Raw genomic sequence first — 17,977 nt, 5'->3', positions numbered from 1 at the left:
TATCTATCCATCTAGATTTAGATAACATAATATCACATAGAGATGTATTAGATAAGAACACGTCTTTTGAGCCAAGAAGATAAAGACTCCATTTACAAGGATATATTGTAGGTAGAAAATAAACCACTAAGTACACACTAATATACAGTTACTCAGATCAACACGAAACACGAAACCATAACCCATTTTTATCATTCCATATTTATGTACATATATGTTTTAAATTTCTTATTTGTAGATAAAGAAACGGTAGCATATTGGTGTATAGGTAAATTTGTCTATTTATTGAACTTGAATAATGTATCTAAACTGATATCGATTTCTAAGTAAATGGGAAGCAAAACTGGGTGTAGATTGGGAAAGAGCTGTTAAAGTTGCGTTCAATCATTTTCTAAAGGGAAATACTCGTAATAAATTCTCTCAAAGATTAACTTAAAAAAATCCTTTACTTAACCTTAGCATTTAAATTATCAAATGTCATTTGGAGAATTTTTATGTTGATGAATCAAAAAAGAAAAATGCTAAAAGAAGCCCTTAGGTTATCACGCATAAAAAGGTTGTATATTTCCATATTAAATATCAGCCCCTGAATTTTATAGTAAGTGTACAACTAATTAATGCACATAAAAAGGTTGTATATTTCCATATTAAACTTGGGTTTTGCTTTGTTTAGCAAAACCCAAAAACGAAAATATATCATTATCTTTATGGAAAATATTAATAAAGCCTTTCGTAAGAAAAAAATAACCTCAGCTAAAAATCAACAATGCTTTGACAAATTTCATTACGAAGCATTCAGACGACAAGATGATATATTGATCATCTACAATAATAAATAAAATCAAATGTGTATATATGCCAGCAAAATCACATAACAGTTATACTCGACTTTAATGGATTACTTCATACAGATAGATACATAGAGATTTCATTTTCCCAACTGATAAAATCTTGAAAAAGGTACAACAGTTAGAATGGAGACCGACAACAAACCAGATGTTCTCATTCATCTGCACCTTAACTTAAACTCAAATTTGACACACATTTCTCTTTGTTCTTCTATCTCTCAAAGTTCCCTCTGTTTTTCTTATCACTTCTATTTTGATTTTACAGCAACATAGCATGACAATCTTTACATACCCGCAACTATATGCTCACATGATCCCAGATTCTAAAAGTATAGATGAAGCCTGGTCGTTTTTCAGCAATATATAGCAGCGGTTACCAGCATGAGTCAGCAAACGGTTCGACCATAACACATTGATGCAATATACAGATTTTTCGACCACTTCTCCTGTAAATATATACAGACAAATCCTTCAGGAAAAACTGTGCTTTTAAAATATGCAAAAAAGATGAACACCTTATGTTGGCATTAATCGATAAAAAAAAAATGAAAAAAAACTAATATCCCAAACTGAAATCAGTTCTAAAGGTGGAAAGATTGACGGATCAGATGCGATGGGTAGTGTACCAAAACACGTTCAATTGAAACATGCCATTTTAAGTTCAAGATGAACCGAGTTGTTTGACTACTGACTAGCTAGCACTTTATTGTCCATTTGTATGATAAATAATGTGGTATTAATGATCACAAAAGCAAATACCATTACAATGATCAAAACAACTTAAGAGGTCCTATGCATAAAAAAACAAGCTTTTGGTGAACTTTAACCCATATAAGTAGTTCGGCCAGCTCCTTTCTTGCTATGTTTGTTAGTTTGATCCACTTGAGACACACACACAAAAAAAAAAAAAAAAAAAATCAATTCCTTCGCCGATAAATGAATCAACATTTTCTTATCATTTCCTTTGGCTTTATTTTAATAGGATTTACTGATAAATCATTTAAGAATTAAACCACATTGTTTGCCTTAGTATGATTATAGTTCTCGACGGGGACTGGTAGAGAACTGATGAAAGAAAAAAATGCTTTATTTTTACCTTCACATGGGTGCTTGGAAAGGCAGACGTTCTTAAAGTTTCTTGGGTCTCGTCCATCATTTTGCGCCTTGGGATACTCAGTATGAAAGCAGCTTGATCTGCTGTAGCTGCCATCGAGGTTATTCTGTATCCACTTTCCCATCTACGATGTATTCCTTCACTTGGGTAAAGAAAATCAAGTTCTACAACCTAAAGGTAGTGGCACAGCCTACGGTCAATATCTCAAACACTTGATGACGTAGACAATTAATAACAGATATAAAAATGAAATCTTGACAGATGATAATAAACATAACCACAACAATAAATACCAATATCTAAAAAAATAATAACACCTGTTCAGAGAAGCCTGCGTTTCTTGACATCACAACACCCCATCGACTGCCAGCAGTAGTCATGGAAGTGACGTGAAATCCTTCTTTCCACTTTTTGCTAATCCACTTAAATGGAAACGATTCACTCACTTTGTAAGATTGTTGAGTGTAAGGTGTTCCTGGAGATGGACAAAAGAAAAGAAAAAATTGGAACATAGACAACAATAATCTCCAGGGGGTGTTTGGATTTCCATTTTAAAACTTATTATTTTGTTACCGTAACGTGAAGTTACAAATCACATTAGCAATTTATGAACCATATCCGGCTTCCAAAAATATATACAGTTTTTGATAATCAATTTCATACAACTGCAACATAACGGATAATCCAATGTAGAATAAGTCACTTAACTACCCCTTCTTTTAACCCTAACTTGAGACACTTCTATATATTTGGTAAATTTTCGTTTTAATCCATTTTATCAATCAATTTCTTAAACTATCAGAATTTACCAATCCCAACACATTTGAGTATCTGATTATTACACTTTCAAAGTTCAAACTGCAGTAGCAATCCAAACACCATGTTCTAAAGTCCGCTTTATCTTATTCCGATTATTCAATCTTACACAAACATTTCCAAAACACACACATCCAAACATCCACTGTATATGTTTACAGCTATAATTATTCTAAATTTCACAAAGCAGTTTAATAGGTAGTGGACTTTGGGCAACTTTTGAACCGCTTGACAAGTTTCACTTTTAGTGACATTAATAAATTTTACCTACTCAACGGCTCAACCCATCATACTTATATACTACAATAGAAGCATATTAATTTTCATGGCAACAAAAAAATGTGCTTCAATTGTAGCATATAAGTCTAATGGGTAAAGCTGATATTTAACTAGTAAAAGCATATCTAACCTTTAGACATAACAACCAACGAGCTTCCATTGGCTGCACCAGCTATTGAGCTAATGTAAAAATTCTTTTCCCACTGTTCCATAATCCAGTCCTGATATTCATATATTGTTATTATTGATCAATGAAAAATATATAACTTAAACAGCTAGACACACCACAATTAAACTAACCTTGTGAAGGAAAATAGGTGAAATTTCATAAACTTGCGCACAAAATCCAGTGCCTGCATCCATAATTAAGGCCCAAAGATTCGACGATGATGCCACACAGCTGATGTATAAACCGTCTTCATTACCCTTCTCTACATGCTGACGAAGTCTTGCATCTGCAACGTTATAATGATATCTGCAAATGAAGTAAAAAACAAATGTGTTAATATTTCTTATAGAACTATGCAGAAAGACACATACAAGTAAGTAAGTAAACATGAAGCATGATACTAAAAACTTGAAATAATTAATGCTAATGTTAACCATTTAACATATCAGCATACCATTAATCAATAAATACTATGGAATAGTGGTAAATAATTTAACCTTTTATAGGGGGAAATCTTATCATATCAGCATGCATGTAAACTGTTTGATAACATGTTACATTAATAAGTTTGTAGTCACAAAACCTTACTTCAATATATCCATGCACTTGCAATTTTATAAGAATTGAAGAACTAAAGGATAAATGCTAGGAGTCATTTAACTAAATAATCACTGACAATCTTTCATCAAGTCTACTTTCTATTAGTTCAAAAATAAGTACAATCAAGGGGATGGTCCTTATATAGTCATTAAGGTTGAATTTGGAAATTTCTTAACATTACCAATTTACCATAAACATCAACCCTTTTTGGCTATTACTGAAGCACACATATACAAGGATATCGAGCATAAATGACTTTATTAACCATTTATGGTATTCAAATTGTACCAACTATTGTTCAGTTTCTGTGTTCCAATCAACATATCGTTTTGTGCATCCGTAAAGTATAATGACCCAACCCACCTTTGCTTCATTGGCCGACGAGCGTTATATACAGAAATCCACTGTGTAGCAGGACTACCTAAGCGTACTTTCTTTTTCGGTTGTTCATCTTCTTCCAAATTTATTAGCAACCTACCGCGTTTCTGTCCAACCTGACAAGACAAAACTATGCATCAAAAAGAAAGTTCATCTCAAACACCCCTTGTAGAAGAAAAAGAAAAATATTGAGATGCAAGAACCTTAAGTGCACCATCAATTCTGATTGGTCTTAGTGATGTAACGGGTTCAATAAGACTCTCGAATAAAGATATAAGCTTTGGATAATTAGGCTCCTCGTCAAACTTCATATTTGTTACTGCTTCAAGAAAATTTTTAAATGGGGCGGGACAAAAGCAACACATCATCTCAGGTGAGGTTGCCATTTTCTTTTTACAAACAAGAAAACTTTTGTTGTCTCCCTGCAACATTCAATATAAAAGTCAAGAAAAAAAAAACGAAAAAGAAATCAAGCCGAGTTAAAAAGGAAACTAACCTGGTACCCTTGCCATGGTAACCTTCCCTTGATAAGAAATATCAATGTGTATGCAAGCGACTCAAGGTCATCCCTTCTACTTCCTGTACGACCTAAATGTGCATGCACACTGGCATACCTTATTGTGCCTCTGCCCAAAAAGTAAACTATTTTATGAATATTCATATCAAACAGCATGTAGTGGATCATTAGAATACACCCAATATACACAAACCTAAATATATCTGGCCGTTGATCATATTCAACATGCTGACTGGATGATGAATCTTTCCATTTTGATGCTGAAACAGAAACACTCCACATGTTAATGACACTATCATCGAAATTCATGAAACAAAGTACTATAAAATAAAAAATATTACAGAGAAAATTCATGACTTCACAAAAATGCATAGCATACAGAAAGAAAGTATACCCAAACCAAGATCAATAAGATATAACTTCTTTTCATCCACGGATCCTGGTTGACCAAGTAGAAAATTTTCTGGCTTCACATCTCCATGTACAAATCTTAAAATAAAGACAGAGGGGTCAATAAAACGACCAACCACAAAAAATCTTAACTGGCACCAAAATATGCAGATACACCTTACCCCTTCGAGTGAAGCTTTTCAAGGATTGATATCGACTCGACCGCAATGCAAGCCACCATACTCGGTGACATCCTTAGAACAAAATACATTAAATTGTTAGTTAAACAATGGGAATAAAAAAATTATAGGCAATAGATAAACAATCATCTTACGATTGGCCTAGAGAATTCCACACATCCCAAAGACTAGGTCCAAGTATGTCCATAACCTGTTGCAAAATTTACATAGTTATTGTACTACCATATACGTGTTTCGTGTTGCCAATTCAAACATCCTTCAAAGTCACAACTCACCAAAATGTAAAAATCACCTTGCCGGCCCTTGTAGTGAACCCCAGGCACCCCATAACATCCATTCAATGTGCTTTTGTACAGAAAGCAGATGTGTTACAACATAAAGTAATAGCTTGCCTATTGCAATTCTGGAAATAATATATACCTGTAAACTTGCCACTCGTATGGAGGGCCATAATTGCAACCTTTACTATTACGGTGCTCAAATTTCAATGCTACCTGTAAAAAATATTATAAAATCAAACTTAAAATGGCACAAACTAGCTGTTACAGCTCACCATCAATTATTATTTTATTGTTACCACGTACCTCGACTGCATCTGGGCCCGTTCTTCCGATACCACCACTTAGCCTCCTACCAACATAAACCTGCCCAAAACCACCCTTCCCCAACTTTCTTTCCGTGATATAGGTCGGTGAACTACCCACTTGTACCTGCATCAAAGTAAGGACGTTCCTTAGCTAAAACACAAGCTGAGGGACGTTTCTATTTCCGTGCTGACATTGAATATCTGATTATCGCAATTAAGTGAATGGGATATTATTTATTTGTCCCTGTACCCTAGTTTCATTTCAAGTCATAAAACTTGTCACTTTATCTATAAATAGATTCATTTAAAGATCAAAACAGTCATTATTAAACACTGGTTATCTAATTATCACAACTTCAAACAGCTAAAGCACATCCAAACACTTTCTACAACCTGTTTTATTACACCTATACAACTTATTCTGACTATTCGATATCACATGATCAGTTGATCTCGCTTTCAAATGCATATTCAAAGCTAATACAAATGACTATGCGATTCCAATGATTTAATATCACCTTATGCTAAAAATATAAGATGTTGGCATAAAAAGGAAAAATCATTCTCAAAGGAAGAATATACCTTCTCGGGCACGGGGGTTGTGTTTCCTTCTTCTTCAACCCCCAATAATTTATCACCACTTCCACCTTCCATGGCAATATCTTTATCTGCAACCACGTCTATAAAATTCAGAACCGGCGTACCAAGTGGCTTAGAAACTCCAAGAGCCACAGGCACAGGAGGATTCCTAGGAACAGTCACAAGGGGTGGTTCCTGGTCCAAATCAATCACTCTAACGCCTCTTCCTCTTCCACCACCAGCCGCTTGTCTCCCTTTCAATACACCTGCAGCATCACCTCTTCCCCTACCCCCACCAGTTTTCCTTCTGGTTCTGTTTTGAGTTGTAACGACGTTTTCAGCTTGATCAATTGGTTCTGTGGCAAGCTGAAGATCACCAAGCCGTTTTGATCTCCGTGCTCCACTTCGCAGTTGTGGCATCGTCACCCATGCAATTTATATCCAATTCATAACCCTAATTATCCCGTTTAACCCTCCAATTATCTACATAAAAATGAAACAAACAAACTTAATACAAACTTTCATGCCTAATTAGTTTTCAAAAATCCAAACTAAATATTCTAAACAATGTAGCAGTAAAATTGTCGTCTAAATCCACTAGCACCGCCAAATAAAGACAAACAAAAAAGGAAAAAAAAAACTGCTTAATAATATAGATGTCAAAATTATACTACTTTTAGCAAAAAAAAAAGTTATTAGATAGATAATTATGTAGATTTTTCAATCTACTTCAAAATCAAATCTTTATAAGCAAAATAGAATATTTTAATCCAACACCATACGTAACGTACATACATATACACATATACATATGCATATATACATAATATATACACACACACACAAAAGGACTCAAATCTATTAACAAAATCAAATCAATTTACATGTAATCCATCAACCAAAAATGTTGTATCAATATGAAGATACTTACTTTTATCCAATCATTAACTAATAAACATTATCAAAATAATTTTTAAAAAAAAAACATTTCAAATTAAAATCAATATATTACACAAAACAAATCAATAGTCTTAATACATATATAATACGTATATATACCAGAGGAGCTGCAAAAACAAGACGATCGAAACCAAATGCTTGATCAATCGGCGAATTTAACCTAATTTGATCACTCGATCGGTAATCGGATCCTTCAAATTCATAAGATCAAAAAGATGTAACTGTATATCTTATCTTAACAAGAAAAAAGAAAAAAAGAATTCAAAATTTTTGTTGAAAAAATGAAATGAATTTTCTTGTAATTTAGAGATGGATAAAACGGTTAATGAATTTGATGATTATTATTATTATCTGATGAAATGAGATTGGAAATTTAAAAAAACGTACAAACTTGTAGCGGTTTTTTATATCTATGTGTATATGTATGTCTATATCTATCGGTGTGTGTGTATCTATTTTATTTTTTTTATTTTTCTATATTGCGGTCTGGTGTTCGAGGCTTTTTACTTTAATTTTAAATTAATGTTTGTTTTGATTAGAATAAAACTAGCCCATTACGCGTGTAATACGACGCTAGTGCTAATAGCGACGGTCTGATGCTAGCGGCGTTGTGGTGGTGGTGGTTGATAGTGGTGGTGGTAATGTTGTTATTATTGTAAAAAAATGGATGTAAAAAGGGACGTGTAGTTATTTTAGAAGTTGATGAGTTAAGTGGAATGTTTAAATTAATGAATAAAAAGAGAAAATTAATTAATTCATCCAAGGTAGAATGGTATTTCACATTGAGACATTTTTATGAGAAAGAGTGTTAAAAAGTGTTAGGAGAAGGGGTGTGATATTTTTATAAAGTAGTAGAGAAGAGATACATAATCGAAGGGAAGTAAAATGTCAATATCCAATACTACAAGGGGACAATATGGAAAATTTATAAGAAGAAAGAAACCAAACAAATAAGCAAAAGAAATGAAGCAATAGAATTGCATTCCATTTTATCTTAAAAAAAAAATCTCATGGCTGCAGCTTCTTCTCTTCTATCCCTTTCCCTTCCTAAACCAAACATACTCATTCCAAAAGCTACAACTTCCTTAACCACAACTCCTCCTTCTGTTACGACTACCGAAACACTTGATCAAAAATTCGGTCGAAAAGGCATCAAATTTATCGAGTTAGAAGGTGGTACTCAAATAGCCGAACTAAGCGTAAGAAATGGGAGTTCATTGAAGATACATTTAAACAATGCCCATGTCACTTCTTACAAGCCTAAAGTGTACTGGAAAGATGATGGGTGTGAAGAGATAGTGTACACTACTAGTAATGCAAAAGGCGGGATTGGGTTGGTAGTAAATGATGGTGATGCGAAAAATAATAAAGGTGTTGATTTGTCGAATTGGGTTGTCAAAGATGCTGACTCTGACTCTATTGATGCTGTTCAGGTTCGTACTTGAAATTAATCTCTTTTTTTGTTTTGCTTTGATATGTTACAGCATTGAAACCAATCGTGATACAAGGACTATTGATCGGATAAGTGGTTTTAATAAGCAATTTTGTACAACAATAATAATGTTATGACATTTCGTTAGACAGTAAAATATATGAAAAAGGTTTTAGAAACATACACACCTATGTTTAAATATTTTAGATGCAAGTAATATTACTTCAATTAAATTCACACCTCTCATATCATTATATTATATGCCAGTAGTAAATAACTAAATATGATTGGATAATGGAACTAAAATGTATGGTTTAAGTTTGCTTTATGATTACATACAAAGAGAGAAAAAAAGAACTTATTGTTTTATAGAAAAATATGTAGAAATTTAAGTATATACTCATTACTGATGATACAGGTCGAGTTAAGTTGCACCACAAGTGGAACACTTGACATAACCTATGTGATTTCTCTCTACGCTCTAAGCATGGCAACAGCAGTTATAATCAAGAACAATGGCCGTAAACCTGTAGATTTAAAAACCGCCATACTTAGTCATCTCAGGTTCAAGAAAAGAGGAGGAACCGCGATTGATCTCCTCAAAGGTTGCTCATATTGCACACACCCTCCTTTATCTTCTCAATTCGAGATCCTATCATCATCCGAAGCAGTAAAACCAGAGGACCCAGGTTGGTTTTCATTCGGGTATGAACCAGAGAAGAAAGGAGGGGTTTGGAGTGTGCAAGATGTGCCCATCACCATTTTAAAACATAAACTTAGTAGAGTTTATGGTACTCCTCTTGAGGAAAGATTAAAGGAGTGCTACAATACTATTCCCTCAAAATATGAAACTCTTGATCAGGTAATTTATTTTTACAAATACATTCTTCTATATTCGTTTTATGAAGATTACATTTAACTGAACGACCGTCTAGTTTTCTTGAATGTTATTAGCTAAATGCACATCTAAAACAACTGTAATTGTACGTGTTTTAACAAGACAATGCAATATGGGTAACTTTTCAGGGAAGAGAATTGTTCTTCAGGGTAATAAGAATGGGGTTCGAAGAGATATACTTGTCGAGTCCTGGATCGTTAGCAGAGAAATACGGAAAGGACTATTTTATATGTACAGGGCCTGCTTCAATGTTGGCTCCCATCAGGATCGAACCTGGTGAAGAGTGGAGAGGGGCACAAGTAATCGAGCATGATAATTTGTAAATGTATATCTGACACGTACTGTTTATATATGTGCTGGTTCTTAATTTAAACAAAGGGAATAATCTGTCATTAATTAGTCATTTGGCCCTTTTGTTAATGTACATGTACCAAGTGTATTTACATAGAATATTTTGAAACAAATCAAGTGTTTCACATGCTTCCTGTGAAACTATGGTAGCAAGAGAATCTTTATCTATGAATCTTCATCTATATTTCTATATATACTCTCTATTATAAAACAAACTATCCCTTTTTTTTCCAATTCTTTATCTTTAAAATACCTAAAAAAAACCCCTTAATTTTCAACACATTCTCATGTCACGCACTATCTCTACCCAAAATATCCCTAAAATATTTTCCAACCATATTTATCTAAACTATCTTTCTCTTTTTTATTCATTAACTTAAATATTTTCACCTCATATCCCTATAATACTTTTAATAAAATTATTTACAAAAGATACATCCCTTAACCATAAAATAATTACAATACCATTTAAATCAATTACTTTTAGATTAATAACCACATCCTTACCATCACCACCACCACCATCACCCTTTGACGCCACAACCGTCGCATTGCACGGGTACCCATCTCGTAATAAATAAAGAAGAATTGTGTTTTCAAGATATTTTTGGAAAGAATTGGCAAGTCTAAATTTATTTCTACAAATAGTTTCTTTTAACTATGATGTCATAAACTTTATAATTTTTTTTTTTCGAACAACAACAAGGATTTTATTAACTTAAAAACTAGCATGATGCTAGAGAAAAGTTACATAGTTTATATCTTAGGAAAAACAACAAAACCAAGAATGAGAATAATGTATTACAGGGAAATTTAGAAACTAAAGGTGCACCATTTTTCCCAGTTAAGATCGGGGATATTCGAGCGGGTTGCAAGCCAAAAGAAACTTGTTCCTTTAAGATCTTTAATAGCATGTCGCAGAGAAGGGTTTTTCGCTAAGAAGACAGAATCATTTCTAGTTTTCCAAATCACCCAAATGTAGGACAAAATTACAAGTTGGAAGAGCTTTTGAGTCCGATGGTTGAGGTTGGCTTTTTGATGCACCTCCATTAGGTCTTTGAGATTACAAGGTTTCTGAGTAGATACCCGGCACCATGAAAGAATGAAGCTCCATAGATAATCTGCGAATGGGCATAAGAGAAAGAGGTGTTCCGCGGTTTCATTTTGTGCTTTGCAGATTGGACATAAGGACGACGTGGTTGAAATGTTTCTCTTTGCTAGTTGGTCCGCCGTTGCGATCCGATTCATCTCTATTCGCCATCCAAGCACATTGACTTTGTGGGGAGCAATCTTGTTCCATGGGAACACCCAATGTGTGGGGCCATATGAAGCATTTTGCAATCGAATTCGCATTGATTTCACTGTGAAGCAAGAAGAAGAGTCTGTATTCCATCTCCAAGAGTCATCTTGATTTGAGAGGGTGACGTTTTGAATTTTGGTGAGCATTGTTAAAAGTTGTTGTATTTCCATTGGGGTTGATGGAGGACGAATCCAAGACCATTCCCATTGTGAGAACTGTCCTCCACCAGTGCAACGATCTTTGACAAAACACCCTTTATAACTCTCAAGCTTGAACAAATCTGGGAATAGTAGGTAGAAGGGTTTGTCTTCAAGCCACGTATCTATCCAAAATCTGAAAGTTGTGCCGCTACCTAAGGAACCTGTAATCAAGCTATCCAATGCAACATCAAATTGTTCTAAATGTGGCCCTAGTCCCGTAATGGTCTTCCATGTTCCTGGCAGATTGCTTTTTAAAGGCAACGAGGAACAATTCCTAGGTGTAAAGTGAATCGACTTAATAGTAAGACACCAAAGATTATTAGGTTCTTTTTGGAACCGCCACCACCATTTAACCAAGAGGGAAATGTTTTTTGTGTGGAGGTCACCCAAACCCAGCCCTCCCGATTCAATCGAGGCTATAACACGGTCCCAAGACACCCAGGGGATTTTTTTTTATTTATGGAAACCCCCCCCCCCCCAAAAAAAATAAAATAAAAAATAACCTGCGAATTGATCCAAGCTTGGAAAGAACACTTACCGGGGCCTTGTACATAGAGAAGAAATAAGATGGTAGACTGTCAAGCACCGATCGGATTAGGGTAATTCGACCACTAATGGAGAGAGTTGAGGCTTTCCATAAGGCTAATCGAGTTTCGAAGGTTTTGATGACTGGTGACTAGTTTTTAAATTTGGTTCATGTTTGCACCCACCGTGATGCCCAAATTACTGATAGGGAAAGATCCGGGTTTGCACATTAGGGTATTGCACGATCTAGTGCAGTTGTCAGCCTCAAGGTTAAGGCCAAAGAAAAGAGACTTTTGATAATTTATTTGCAGCCCAGAAACAAGATAGAACACTCTCAAGATTCTTGAGATATTCAGAAAATAGGTTTGGGACCATCTCCCTATGAGAATGGCTTTGTCAGCATATAAAAGATGGCTGATGAGAGGTCCTTGGTTTGGTAATTTAATGCCAGCTATCAATCCCATTGTAGTAGCGTGCTGCCAAATGTTTGAGAAAGCTTCCATGGTAATAATAAACAGGAAAGGTGATAGTGGGTCACCCTGAGGAACACCTTTTTCGCAGCTGAATTCCTGAGTGGGACAGCCATTAATGAGAACCGAAGGTCTGAATGAAAGTAATATACCTCTGATCCAACTTAGCCACCGGGATGGGAAACCCATTTGATTCTTGATAGAGATGAGAAAGTCCCAGTTAACTGAATCAAAAGCTTTCTCAATGTCGATCTTTAAACAGTAAGCCTCTTGCTTTGTTTTTTTCAGCCAATTAATTATCTCATTAAACATCAAGGGACCATCCAAGATGTTTCGATCACTTAGAAACGCCGACTGGGATTGAGAGATGATCTTGGATATTTTTGACTTGAGGCGATTAGCTAGAACCTTTGAGATGACCTTCCTAATACAACCGATTAAGGTAATGGGGCGGTAATCGGTGAGAGATTGAACCGATGTCTTCTTTGGGATTAGGGCAATGAAAATGGAGCCACAACCTGGACTTAATGTTCCTGTCGCATGAAAATCTATCAATATGGCCAGAAAATCAAATTTTAGAACTTTGTAAATATGAAAAAATTTTAATGCTGAAAATCAAACTTTGTAATACTTTCAAACAAAAATAGCTAATAAATATGAAAAATTTTTAATGCTATATTAATTCCTATTTTGTAAATTATTATGTTGGTTTATTCACTATTTCCATTTTCAAGTTATGATGTATCATTAACAAAAATTACACATTACTATATTTTTAACAAATTTTTGTTTATAGTTTTAATAAAAATACCCGGGTTAAATCTGAATTCATTAGCTAGTACGACATTAAATTAAGATTATAGAGATAATTTCAAATCTAAAGTTGAGGATCAGATAATGCAACTAATTAGGTTTGCTTACATTAGGAGGCATGTAAAGAGATCTTACTTATACTTTGAAATAAGAGATCAATGAGACAATATATTGTGATTTTGTGTATCAATTAACGTACATGAATTATGTATTTAATACCCTATCTTATCTTATAATATTTTACAGTATCAACTGCCTGGAGTCATCTATGGTTTTACCTCATGTTATAGGTTTGATTCTCTAGAGTGACATGTCTTAGGGGTTTTTCTTTTGAATCATCTGTAACGGTTATGGTCTACATCTCGTAGTCTAGAGTACATGCAGAGCTTCACCATTATATGGTGAAATAACTGTTCAAAATAAAATACAAATCAAAGGACCTTACTATCATCTTTTTACCTAGGTAAACTAATTCACCTACCTTTCTTCACCTATCTATTTTAGTTATCTGTCTTAACAATTCACTCTCTTCAACTTTTTTTTTTCTACTTTTCCCTTAACAATGCTCTAAGCCAGCAAATCATATATTTATTTCGTTTACCTTTCCTAGTGTTTTATCTTCTTTATGAAAATATACATATATACAATAGATATAAAAAGATAAGTAGTTTAACAATGTTTATGTATGAAAACCGAAGAAAAAGAAAAAGGGATTTAGAAAGGATAATGATAAATCAACCTAAATTGTTGTGCTTAAAGATATGCCTAATAGTAAGATGATGACATGTGAAAAATCAGAAATTAGAAAAAATAGTTAGTGGAATCCACGTATCAAATTCTTAAAAATCATTCTCAAAGAGGGACGAAAATTGAGCTAAACAAATCCGTAACAAAACACTCATAAAAAAAGGGAAAATTTCATATTTGCCATTAAAAAGCTTGTAAATATCATATTTGCCCAACTAAACTTCATTATATCAAAAAAGCCATTATTAAACATGAAAAATATCAAAAATACCCAAATGCATAAAATTAATCAATATTAAACATTAAAATCCCTAAAATTTATAGATAACATTATCAAATTACAATTATACCCTCTTATATTTTATCCCTACTTACACGATGAAAAATACAGTTCATAAATAACAGCAAAAGCCTTAATGGTTATAAAGTAATCACTTATCAATTGACATAGTGATGTGAAGTACAACGACATGCAAACATCAAAATGCTTATAAGTATAATTATAAGAGAAACCCATATAAAAGACTTCATGAAACGATCAACATAAAAAAGTTGAACATTCACTTATTTAAAGCCACTGTTTAAGCAATTAAACGAACTAAGTATGTCAAAGAAAGGAAATCATTTTACCAAATGAACCAACAAACAATACATCTAACACAAGGTAGAACTAACAAAATTGCTTCTAAAAACCCAAACTGTATTCACGAGCTTTTCATATCAACCTCGAAACTGCACCACTTTCATGAGCATTCGTAGTCTTTCCTCTTCTCCTAAAATAAAAGAACAATTCTTAGCATTATATAACCACAAGGATTTTTTTATATATAAAAAAGAATGTAAAAACAAAGGTAATAGAATACTTTGTAACCTTTTATTGGAACTTGCTTGAGATGTTTCATATTGATCAGACCCTTGAAATGGTAAGTTATTGCATATTTTTTCACGGTGTCCAAACTGACCACATCGTGAACACTTATGTCATCTTCTTTTGGGTTTGTCCAGTGATATAATTCTATTTTTTCTTGGTCTTCCAGGAGGACGTTTAATAATCGGTGGATGTATCTTCTTGTAAGATCCCGAACTTTTAATTAACAGTTGACTTGAGTCGTTAAGTCAACACAACGTGTTCGTTAAGTCTCTAAGAGATTTAATGTTTATATGTGATTAATGTGCATTATGTGTATGGTTTTAAAGCCTTAATGATTCATGTGTTAATGTGTTTAAGATGATTAAATGTGATTAAAGTGTTAGTAAGTATTCCCGTTAAGTCGTTTAAGCCTTAGATGTGAAGATGTAAAGTTGAGGGGCTTAAGTGTAAGCTTTAGAAAGTTTGGTCCAGCTGATTAGGGTTCCTTTAGCCCTAATCATAAACAAAAGTATCAGTTGTTGGCCTCTCCAAACTGTTCCCCCTCCTCTACATTCGATTCCTTTGCAAAAGCCTTCAAAACGTGTGATTTCGGGTGTGTTTGATCAAGCCTTTTGCATCCTTCTTTTAATCTACAGGTAGTAAAGGTATAACAAAATTGATTGTATATCATTTATATTATATAATCAGATCCGTAACTGATCTAGGTCATTAGAGGATCAATAAATGTCTTAAACAAGTGTTTTGATCGATTCGGTAACCTAAAACGTTTGTTATTGTGATGCAAATCAATTAAAGGTTAATCAATGATTTCATTGCATCATTATGATCTTAAAATGACGAATTTTGAGGTACAAGAGTCGTTCATAAGGTCTGGGGTCGTTTGGGATGTGTTTGGTTAGGTTTTGGAGTTGTTTTTCACGTCTGGTCGTCGTAACTCCCGTTACGGTTGTGTAACTCCCGTTAGCTGGGTAATTGCGATAACACCTCCACGGTAACTCCTGTTACAAATTTTCATAACTCCCGTTAGGTGCGTAACTCCCGTTACAAATATTCGTAACTCCCGTTAGGGACTGATTTTGTTAACATTTTTAAACGACCATAACTTTTGAACTGTAACTCCGTTTTTGAGGAATAAGCTATCCACGGAATCGTGAGAGAGTCTACTTTCTAATGGTAATGCTTTTTAAAGTTTAGGATGATGTCAAGTTTACAGAAAGGTTAATTTAGTGCGTGATTTCCATGTTCCGTCGAGTTATGTAAGCTCTAAAGTATTAAACGAACCTCCGATGTATCAAGTCTTGTCATGGGTGATATTTATAGGTATCTAGGCTTGAGTCATGACCATAAATAGTGGGTAATTGATAGCTCATTATGTCGTTTAATGATTATAGGTAGTCGGGAATACTTGCAAAGCTCGGTAACTTACGTTATCATTTGTTGTGTGCTTCTACGAGGTAAGATACACTACTTTGACACGTTGAGGGTTCAACATAAACATAGTTTTCATATAATAACATCCCAAATGGTATCTTGTTTGCTTATGGGTATTCGGGATTATACGGGAGGTAATATGGGCTATGTAGATGCATATAAAAGCCTGAAATGCTACCCCAATGATACGTATTGCTATGAGATGTTATGTATGCTTAATAGATGATATGATATGAAATGATGTATGATCTAAGATGATAAATGTTATGCAATGTTGTAATGATATACGATATGCAATGATATATGACGATGTACGTGATGTAACAATGTATGCGATGTGATGATATGAAATGAAACGCTATGAAATGTGATGTATGATGATGATATGTGAAATGTGCATGATTACATGGCTTGTTCATCTAGTTCACTAGACTTATTAAGTTGCCATGACACGTGTAACATCCCAAACTTTTTATTTAACGGTTGACTTAAGTCGTTAAGTCAACGTAACGTGTCCGTTACGTCCATGTTAAATTTAGAGCTTATATGTAGTTAATGTGTTATGCCTGTGAGACTTGAATGTCTTATTGATTGACGTAGTAATGTGTTCAAGATGTAGTTATATGCCTTTAGAGGTGTTCAAAGTGTTTATTGAGTTGTATATAGTTCATATAGGTGTTTAGGGCTAATAATGTGACGTTTGGAAGCTTAGGGACGAGTTTTGACATAGGGTGAAAGTCAAAAACGGGATTAGGGTCAAAGAGCAGGTCTTTAGCTTCTAATATCCTTTTCTCTTTGAGCCCTAACCATTCCCCATTGCCATAATCAATTCCTTGTTCGATTTCATCTTCGTTTGGTTGATTCGAGAGTGTTTTGATCAAGTTTTTGTATCCTCTTTGTAATCTCCAGGTATTCAAGGTATAATAACATTGATTTTATGTCATTTCAATCATATAATCAGATCCATAACTGGTCTAGGTTATTAGAAGATCAATTGATGTCAAAAACGTGTGTTTTGATCGATTCGGTAACCTAAAACGTTTAATTATGTGATGCAAATCAAGTAAGGATTAATCAATGATTTCATTGCATCATTATCGTCTTAAAATGGTGAATTTTGAGGTACAAAAGTCGTTCATAAGGTTTGGGGTGTGTTTGGTTAAGTTTTGGAGGTTAAACAATGAGTTTTGTGCAGAACCGGGACTAGCTGCGGAGCAGCTACTAAGCTGCGGCGCAACTGGAAACAGTGACACATAGCTGCGACGCAACTTGGTAGTTGCGACGCAATAGTGACGGAATTTTCAAATGGCCATAACTTTTGAACCGTAACTCCGTTTTTGACAAATAAGATATCCACGGAATCGTGAGAGAGTCTACTTTCTAATGGAAATGTTTTTGAAAGATGATTGTAATGTCAAGTTTCCAGAAAGGTTAATTTAGTGAGTGTATCCCGAGTTTCGTCGAGTTATGTAAGCTTTAAAGTATTAATCGAATGTCCGATGC

The 17,977-nt window shown here is 34.1% G+C and overlaps 2 protein-coding genes across 2 annotated transcripts; one reads left to right on the top strand and one right to left on the bottom strand.

Moving 5' to 3' along the window:
• Positions 1-829: 829 nt before the first annotated feature.
• On the bottom strand, positions 830-7,804 carry LOC122604501 (casein kinase 1-like protein HD16). Its single transcript, XM_043777390.1, has 17 exons — positions 7,536-7,804; positions 6,480-6,959; positions 5,896-6,021; positions 5,732-5,805; positions 5,587-5,656; positions 5,446-5,501; positions 5,294-5,365; positions 5,116-5,210; positions 4,915-4,981; positions 4,701-4,830; positions 4,408-4,626; positions 4,190-4,320; positions 3,358-3,532; positions 3,188-3,278; positions 2,280-2,437; positions 1,945-2,133; positions 830-1,294 (listed from the first exon to the last, which is right to left on the bottom strand). The coding sequence occupies exons 2-17, from the start codon at positions 6,894-6,896 to the stop codon at positions 1,235-1,237; spliced, it is 2,130 nt and encodes a 709-aa protein (XP_043633325.1). The 5' UTR covers positions 6,897-6,959; positions 7,536-7,804; the 3' UTR covers positions 830-1,234.
• A 609-nt stretch (positions 7,805-8,413) lies between these two features.
• LOC122602654 (photosynthetic NDH subunit of subcomplex B 2, chloroplastic) lies at positions 8,414-10,258 on the top strand. Its single transcript, XM_043775254.1, has 3 exons — positions 8,414-8,869; positions 9,287-9,730; positions 9,895-10,258. The coding sequence occupies exons 1-3, from the start codon at positions 8,447-8,449 to the stop codon at positions 10,087-10,089; spliced, it is 1,062 nt and encodes a 353-aa protein (XP_043631189.1). The 5' UTR covers positions 8,414-8,446; the 3' UTR covers positions 10,090-10,258.
• The last annotated feature ends 7,719 nt before the right edge of the window (positions 10,259-17,977 follow it).

This window comes from Erigeron canadensis, chromosome 1 (assembly GCF_010389155.1).
Source record: "Erigeron canadensis isolate Cc75 chromosome 1, C_canadensis_v1, whole genome shotgun sequence".
NCBI lineage: Eukaryota > Viridiplantae > Streptophyta > Magnoliopsida > Asterales > Asteraceae > Erigeron > Erigeron canadensis.
Note: the sequence above shows the minus strand (reverse complement) of the source record. Positions and strands in the feature narration are given on the sequence as shown.